The sequence below is a fragment of the Oculina patagonica genome, chromosome 9 (genome assembly GCF_052425735.1).
Source record: "Oculina patagonica isolate OP01 chromosome 9, crgOcupat, whole genome shotgun sequence".
Classification (NCBI taxonomy): domain Eukaryota; kingdom Metazoa; phylum Cnidaria; class Anthozoa; order Scleractinia; family Oculinidae; genus Oculina; species Oculina patagonica.
In genome coordinates, this window is record NC_135766.1 from 2918054 (window position 1) to 2927140 (window position 9087).

Consider the following 9087-nt stretch of genomic DNA (forward strand, 5'->3'; position numbering starts at 1 on the left):
CGATCGCCCGGTTTTAACGAATTAAACAGCCGCCGCGAATTTTCACATTCGACAAGAATCCGCCATCGTCAGTGGATGTGGCGGAAAGGCGGAGATCATAACGCCGTTATCAAATTCAAAATTTAAAAAACCGAAGTCAGATTACGCGTGCAAGCGACAAATGAACATTCTACCCCTCCCTACAGTGCTAGGCGTGTGCGACGAAAAGACATCACAATGCGGACTCCCATGTGGGTCATTTGTCACTTCCGACTCGCCACCGGAAAAAGAAATCAACCAATCAGAAACGAAGGCCCCGAGCAAACCCAAACTGTTTGTTTTCATTTGAATTTAAATGAGGGATTTAACGTGCTATTCTCGTCTCAGCTGATCCATATAATGTGTTTTCAATGAGAGTATATTCATCGTTTTTTATATCAAGTTTGGAAAGAGCGTTTGAATTGATTTTCCTTCCATGGAATTGTCAAACAATGCTAATATCGCCGGCGAACCTCCGAAGAAGAAAGCTCGAAAGTCGAATGACAACCTTCTGGCATGTTTATGGTAAGCTATTTCTTTCATTTTAACTGTGCTAAATTTTAAAAACCAAATGAACAAGAAGGTAATAGATAATGATTCACTTTCCTGTTTTTGTAGGTTGTCAAAAAATTTCGAGATTGTCAAAGATTCGTTAACAACTTTTGCCGAGATCATGTTGAGGTACCAAAGCGAGAAAGAGAACTTAAGCTTTGAACTTTCTCGCTCTGATGTTACGGCTCTGGTGAGGCAGTTGTTCGGAGAAGAAGTCCTTGCTTTTCACCCTAGAGGACACGATGGGAGACAACATCTAGCATTTCGAAACCTCGGTCTGAAAAATTACTCCGCATCTCGGTCTGAAGCAGAAGTTCCGTCACTGCATGGATGGATTGAAAGGGGAAGGTCCGAGACAGAGGCCAATTTCGTGAGGTTTACTGGTTACAAGGTAAATGGATACGACCATTCCCTTCTTCTCACAGTAAATAGTGATTTATCCTTTTGTATCACTGGAACGAGCGGAACACCGGCAAGTATCGATCAAGATGCTTTTGGATTAACCCCTGATAATTGAAACATGTCTGTTGACCTACCAAGCATTTTGCACCTAAGTGGGCTTCTCCATCCCTGCCTTGGGTTCAACAAAACTAGTCACCACTCTAAGGTACTCAGGCGTCCGAACGAAGAACAATCTGTCATTGAGATTGACGTGAACGGTGATGCACGGCTAATTTCTAAGGCCTGTGAAGTTATCACGAAAAAAAAGAGTGGTTGTTGTGAGTCATGTTATCTGGCAAAAGAACGTCTCCGTAAACGCAAGGCCGAGTTCAAAAACATTAAGTTTACTAAGAATTCAGTCTTGAGCAAACAGGAACTGTGCTCGAAGTTGGATATGGTGACCAGGGAAAAGCGAAATGCGGTAAGGAGGGAGGAATACTGGAAGTTAAAATTTGAGGAGAAATGCATTGAAGTGGACAGGGAAGATCATCAGGACTTCACTGCCATGCTAAGTGAAATCAACCCAGAAAAGGTCAATGACGATATGCGTCTTTTGATGCAACAACAAGAAAAGGCTCTGAGGACTCAAAGCAAAACGGGTCATCGCTGGCATCCCAAGTAAGTTAGTGTTTTCTTTTGGTGTGATTTTCTCAAAGTGAAGTGATTGCCCTGGGGGGGGGGGGGGGTACTCGTACGGAGTGGCTCCGCCCGGAGATCCGACCCCTTATCCTTTTATATACCCTTTGATAGAAAAGGTACCCCTTTTGTAAACCTTTTATTGCAAAAAGGCACCCCCTTCATATACCTACATGACATCACATAATCCTAAAACGGGAAGCTTAATAAATTAAGACGATACAGCCAAAAGTTAGTAGTTGCATATGCTCGAAATATTTAATGTAAAGGCCTTTTTAAATATCATTATGGCAGAATTCCCTACCATTTCATATACCTAAACTTGTGAAATCCATACCCTTTTATATACCTGGAGCCTGAAAAAGGCACCCCTTTCGGGCGGAGCCTCCCTGTATAGGCCATTATAAGGAGTACCCCCCCCCCCACTTGGGGGGTAATTGGGCAGGCATGTTTGTGTCAATGCAAATAGTTGTGGAGTAGCAGGGGTGGAGTAGGAACAGTACCGATTTGTAACGGTTGTGTAAGAAATTCACCAGGTCATCTCAGAACGGGGTGGGGGTACACCACACATGCACCCTCCTCCTAGATCAGAGACAACATATAGCATGCCTCCAAGATTAGACCCTATTAACAGCATGAACGTGTACCGCCCCAGATTGATTGACATTTTAGAGGACTCATATATCCAATCTGAACTCGACTGGCAGCCTTCTGCAGCTTGTGATTGGAAAATGCCTACATGAAACAATATCAATACAAATATCAATATGAAATATAAATATGTTAAGAATTGTCACAACTTTATTTTCTTTTTCATCTTTAGAGTCATAAAGCTTTGTCTAGAGTTATATTCTACATCACCGAAGGCATTTGACATTCTAAAGCAGCATCCGATATTACCCAGCAAAAGACTTGTCAGGTAAATTACATTTTTCATCAATAACCTTAAATTAACTATTGCAGTATGTCCAAGGTTAATTTGGATAAAAGAAAAGTGCTTGCTAATTTTGATTATTTTCCCATGATCAATAAAGTTATTACAAGAATGCAATTCCCCCTTCATCTGGCTGGGACCCAGAGGTCTTCAAATGGCTACGCAGGGAGGCCAATCGTCTGAAACTAAAAGAAGAGGACATGTGGTCAGGCCTTATTTTTGATGAAATGACCATTCAGGTACTTTGGTTCATTGGTAATTTTTTATTTAATTAAAATTGCATGCAGGTGACTGCTACAGCTTTTACCTGCAATTTATTAATAATGCCAATTTATATTTCAAACAGAAGATCAGATTTACCTTTATGTATGTTGTGACTGTTATTATTTCACGTCATGGTTACACTGATGATTTCCTGTCCTCATGCTTGACCACTACTGGTATGTGACATGTTGAGAGAGTTAATTAATAAACACAGTTGTCAATTTTATTTAAACCCTAAGGAGGACTTGGAATTCATGACAGTGGCAGGAAAGTACAAGCTTGTGGGTGCTGTGTCACTGGGAAAAACTTATGAAGATCTTAGGGTGTTAACAACAGGTAATTGAATTTATCTCTGATTTACATGTTTGTGCTGCACTCACATTTTAAAGTATTGTGAATGGTCGATTGACCATTAATAAAATGTATTCAATTTGGTTAATTATAATTTAATGTTTGAAGCAATCAACCAGCAGTCTTATTTATTCGCATTTACATGTAACTCGATCATCATGTAAATTATGAACAACACTGCTTGATATAGTGTTACAAGCAAATTAGTACATTTTATTTTGTTAATACTATATTATTGCTATTTTACTTAAGGAAAGCAAGATATAGAGCTTGCCAAGAAGGTCATGCAGTTTGCCATTGTGACTGAGAGTGGATTTAGGTTTGCATTGGCACACTTTCCTGTTAATTCATTGCCAGCCGTCATTATGTTGGAGAAGTTCTGGGAAGGGGTGAAGTGGTGCCGGCGAGCAGGGTTTAGGTAGGTCATCTAGCTAATACAACTGTGCAGCTGTTCCATGTTTGTATAATTATGTGACATGCATATATTTAATAAATGACTGAATCTTTATAAAAATCAAGAATTCATTATCACCCATAAATACTATTTTACACAACCCCCAGTAATTTTTAGCAGAAACATTAAGTTACAATCAAGTGTAAATCAATTTAAATTATTACATTGCAGAAAATACTATTTAAAATTTTTTGAATGATGATCGATATTAATATGCATACCTGATGAGTCACTTAATTAATGCATTTGAAAATTTCGGTTATTCCAGGGTTTACTGGACACTCTGTGATGGTGGGGAGCCAAACCGTTCATTCATCAAGATGTTGTTTCCACCTGGTACTGAACCAGAACATTCAAACTTTGTGGCAAAAAATGTGCACACCGGAGAGGAACTTGTTGTCATGTTGGACTGCAAGGTAAGATATATTTGGGTTCAATTCGACGCTCTAATATTGAACCAATTAACTGATAATGATTACACAAGTGCATATGTAGTAGATGAAATCGAAATTGTGCTTATAAAAAAATATCATTGGTCTGAGCTTTCATCTGATACTGCATTTCAACAAAATCAATACAAATCTGTGACACAATAATTGGGTAATTTATTATAACTCTCAGTAGGGCTGTTTTATATTCCCTTAATTATTGACATGTCTAAACACTGCATTTACATTAAAATATTTATTAATTGGCATTTATAATTTGTTTTGTTGTGTGTAGCACAACTTTAAAAAAATCAGAAACAACTTGGAAAAGAGCAGCACAAGCCCAAACAGTACCAGAAAGTTGATGAACAATGGGAAGAGTATCTTGTTCAAACACTGGAAGGATGCTTTTTCGTGGGACCAGCAGTCACACTCACTAAAAATTCATGAGAAGCTTACAGAAGGTCATTTTGAATTAAATCCAAAATCGAAGATGAGAAATCACTTGGCGGAGGACGTCCTTGACAAAAAAATGTTAAATCTCATGAAGGTGATTAAGTATTTATGTTACATAATTAAGTTGGATTCAACAAATGATAATATACTTACAGTATGTACATAGTGGAAATCATGATCACCCGGGTCATAATAATTAGTGTAAAAACAATGCAACTCTTGAACATGTACGCCTCATTGCAAGAGAAGTATAACTGGAACAATAACAACCTAAAAACAAGAAATATAAGTTATACAAGTTATAAAAAAATTCAAATAAATTGTAATTCAAATAGATTGTAGCTATCATATGATCATTCCATGTGACATAATTGGAAAGATTTTAAAAGTGAGTGTTTTTATACACGCAAAAATAAACAGCAACAAAATTAATTATAAGTTCTATTCAACCATTGATAATGTACTTACAGTATGACTATATACATAGTGGAAATCATGATCAGCTGGGTCATGTAAAAACAATGCAACACTTGAATGTGTACGCTTCATTGCAAAAGAAGTATAACTGGAACAATAACAACCTGTAAAAACAAGAAATTATGAAATTAAAAAATTAAAAATCTGATTATATTTTTAGCTTCACACCTGTAGTTAATTCTATGCAAAATAATAATACGTCGAGGCGGACATCATTCCATATGACATTATTGGAGAATTTTTTAAAACGAGTGCATTATATAATGTCTTTATTACTCAAAATTCTTTACAACAAAATAAATTGTAACAATTAAGTTTACTAATATTCATTCAACCAATGATAAATAAATGTACTTACAGTATATGTACAAAGTGCCATATCATGATCAGCTGGGTCATGTAAAAACAATGCAACACTTCAACGCCTTTTTGCAACAGACGACTAACTGGAACAATAACAAAACCTAAAAACAGGAAAATGGAATGAAAAAATGCAATTAAATTAATAAATTAAGGAGAAATTTATGTTTTCTACATTTATTGTTCCTACATTTACATTGTACTGCACCTAAACATTATGATTATTGTATACCTACCTCATTTACAAAAATGGACTCAATTTGTTTGGCTCCTGGTTTGTGGGATAGATTCTGACCTCACATACTCTCCCTGTCAACAGGATTACAAGAAACATTTAATTTCAAAATCAAAACAGCAAGAAGCAGATGGCCTTCAAGAGTCAATCAACCTTTTGGAATTTACCAGTGACCTGATAGACTTGTTTCAAAGTAAGGTGCCATTGTCAAGTGTGCAGGATGAACGAATACTTAAAGGCAAGGAATTCCTGAAATATCTGGAAGGGTGGAAGGCCAATGCAGCTACCCCCAAGAATTTCCTGTCTGACAAATTATGGTTTGATGTGCGTGCAATGATAACTGGACTTGAACAGGTTGTCAGAATAAAGACCGAAAGTATTCATGGAGCAGTTATCAAACCAGTTCTCATTAACCAGGATATACTTGAGAACATATTTTGTCAAGTAAGAGGGTGCAATGGTCAGAACAACCACCCTAAATATCATTTGTACATGACGACAATTACGTCTGTAAACATTGGTCAAACTATTGTTAGCAAAAAGGGCAATACTGGAGGAAACAAGGATGCTTTGCCATCATCTGGATTACCAATTGCACACCCGTTTAAGAAGTCAAAAAGTTAAAACAATGTTAGAGTCTAGAGTTGAAATTAAGTGTGATGACAGTGCAGTGGGTGGCTATATAATTATGTGACACCTATAGTCCTGATGACTACTCAGAGAAACTGTACATCCACCCTGATCAGGTCCGATCTCCCCCCCCCCCCCCCCTCCCCATCATAGGAATTTGACTCTCCAGGATCAAACATTAATTTGGTCATTATATCAGCAATTCAAGTAACACTCAGAGTAATTCTTACCCCGACACGTAGAATCCTAATACGTATGGGTGCATGAGGTCTCTCTGTCGAGCTTAAAGCAGAGGGTTTGGGAATGGAGCTGTTCCGTGATATGGCAACTGCCAAGTCCGATCCGAGAACAGCTTTCTTGGTCCTTGAATTGAATTTCACTTCATATGCTGAGCAAAGCTTGGCTAGTTCTGCACGGGTGTAGACAGAAGACAGGATTTCTTCACCAAAGGAGGCAATCAGCCCCTGCAGTTTGTGATGCGACTCCACCTTGTTTGTTGTATTGTCGTCACAAATCTGAGCCAAAGGCACCTTTGCCTCCTTCCGTTTTTTCTTTTCCACACGAACCATGATGTTGTTTCTATGTGCGATGCTTTTCTGCACTTCCCATTCCCTTCGAAAATCGCGAAGAAACTGGTTTCCCCCCATGTGAATGTACCTGTTCACTAAATCGCTGTACATCTCTTGGGCGATGAACTCCTGTCAAATTTATATTATAATAACTATCGTTAAACATTATCATATTACATTACATCATTAGAATTTATTTAAGCAACTGGTTCCATTAATGTGACTGGTTCCAGAAAATATCCATACTCCCCTCACAGAAGGGATGGAAATTCCAGGGAGGAGGGAGGAGGAGGAGGGGAGGGGGAGGGGGGTCACAAAGACCTAAAACTTAAAACCAATGTAATTGAAGCTAAAATGGAATTTCCAGAGTGGTGGGGAGGTCATAGGGCAAATCCCTTTCGTGGGGGGTATGGATATTTTCTGGAACCTGACACAATCAAATTTTTAAACCTGTACCCCCGGTGGTAATATTTGTCAAGTACAATAAAGTTATTATTTGAGGTGTGCACAAAATAAACTTATCAACATATATCTAACAATATCCAGTGTAAGTAACATGTACATCTATAACCTTAAGGAAACCTCATCGGTTACATCATTACATGTACATGTACATATAAACTTATAGTATTAGTATTTAAAAGTACTACTTATAGTACTTAAAGTATAATTAATTACTGTCTAATTGATTGGAATAATTATCAATAAAAAGTGGTGTCCCAGTGGCATTAATCATTTTTTGTTTTCTTTCCATCTATAATTTTTTTTTCCAATCACAAAGATCAGTTAAAACCTATGAAAATAGCTGCCATATGCATAAGCATGCATGCATGCATGCATGTTAAATCAAATAATTTTGAAAATTATTTTTGTGAGGTTAGAAGGGGGCTGTTTTATTCAGGGAGGGGTCATTGTAAAAATTGTATTTTGAGGAGGGGGAGCGGGGCAGGTTACAATTTTGATGAAGGCATGGGTTTGTTTTATGATGTAACAGTGACAGTATATATTAACCCCCTCCCCCCCCCTCCCACCCCATAAAAGAAAAACGGTCCCTAAATGCTTAATGTAGTGGTAATGATTATATTGAAATGCTCAACTTACCTCGACTTCAATTTCCTCATTGATCAATTGCTTCCACTCAGACAAGAGGGAGTTGTCAGACTTAAGAGTATCGCTGGCCACTTGTAAAAGGTTTTCTCCGTGGAGTTTGAGCATGTTTGTGTTTAGTGCAGACACTCTGGCCTGTTCAAATCGCAGAGACATTTCGTACACTTTATCGCTCACATGCAAGAGTCCATGTGAGCGATACTGCCGACTTTCGGTTACTAGTAAAGTCTCCGGATATTTTGTACTTTTGTACAAAATGTCATACGGAACGATGACAGCACTTTCCAAGGCCTCAATCTTCTGCCTCTCTTTCCTTACTTTATGCTGGACAGTAGCAGACTCCGAGTACATGTTGGAATTCACATAAGCCCTTGACTGCTTCAGGAGTCTGCTTACTGCCCACGCAAATACAAAGCGCACTTTCCCTTTACCCTGGGAATCCATTTCCGAAACTTGGAATGCTGAACACTCATTCTGGCATTGGCTTCGCACCTCGTTTGCAATAACATTAAGCACATTTAATAACACACCATAAACAAGTTGGGAACCAAAACTCAGTTCTAATTCTGTCAATGATCTTTTCTCCTCAGAACTTTCTGGAGACTGAAATGCTTTCTGGAGGAATGCTTTGTATTCCCCTTGATGGTTCAAGTGCCATGTTTGGTGAAAAATACTTTTCAACGCATTGACTGAAAATTTTGTCTGGGCTACATTCTCTTTGATGTGGTTTTCCATGCAGTCGAAAATTTTCAACCAAATGATTTTGATCAGGATGGTAAATTTCGGGAGTAACCTTATTGCCTGGTCAATGACGTCATTTTCTTGTCGGACATAATCACTGAATTCCGCAATGTCATCACCAGTGACAGCTTTGAATGAAGCAATGAATGCTCCATAATCGAAATCCTCTGGAGGTTTGCTGAGGAAAGATTCTTTCTCCTCCATGCTTTCCAATACATCTTCAAGGGTCATATTGAATTGACCATCCCCACCATCAACATCATCACTAGTGGCACCATGATTGCCATCAAACAATCCACTAACAATTTCAGACATAACATTCTCATCAAGTTCAGGTGGCGGTAGACAGTCGTCAGGCGATGCAAAGTCAATAGGCTTGTGGCATTTACAGTTGTCATCTTGGAATGGACAGTGCTGCAAGTGGGAGTTGATTT

General features: G+C 38.2%; 1 protein-coding gene across 1 annotated transcript; it reads left to right on the top strand.

Moving 5' to 3' along the window:
• Nucleotides 1-1090: 1090 nt before the first annotated feature.
• Nucleotides 1091-6230, top strand: LOC144666725 (uncharacterized). The gene is made up of 8 exons (XM_078528104.1): nucleotides 1091-1629; nucleotides 2471-2566; nucleotides 2682-2820; nucleotides 3085-3181; nucleotides 3449-3614; nucleotides 3919-4066; nucleotides 4374-4628; nucleotides 5691-6230. Exons 1-8 carry the CDS (start codon nucleotides 1091-1093, stop codon nucleotides 6228-6230), a joined length of 1980 nt encoding a protein of 659 aa, XP_078384230.1.
• The last annotated feature ends 2857 nt before the right edge of the window (nucleotides 6231-9087 follow it).

Bases quoted from the DNA above. Each gene is read 5' to 3' on its own strand.
- LOC144666725 (XM_078528104.1), top strand. From the start codon at position 1,091: ATGTCTGTTGACCTACCAAGCATTTTGCACCTAAGTGGGCTTCTCCAT. The intron at 4,067-4,373 runs GTAAGATATATT...TGTTGTGTGTAG, and splicing joins TTGTCATGTTGGACTGCAAG to CACAACTTTAAAAAAATCAG. The intron at 4,629-5,690 runs GTGATTAAGTAT...CCCTGTCAACAG, and splicing joins AAATGTTAAATCTCATGAAG to GATTACAAGAAACATTTAAT.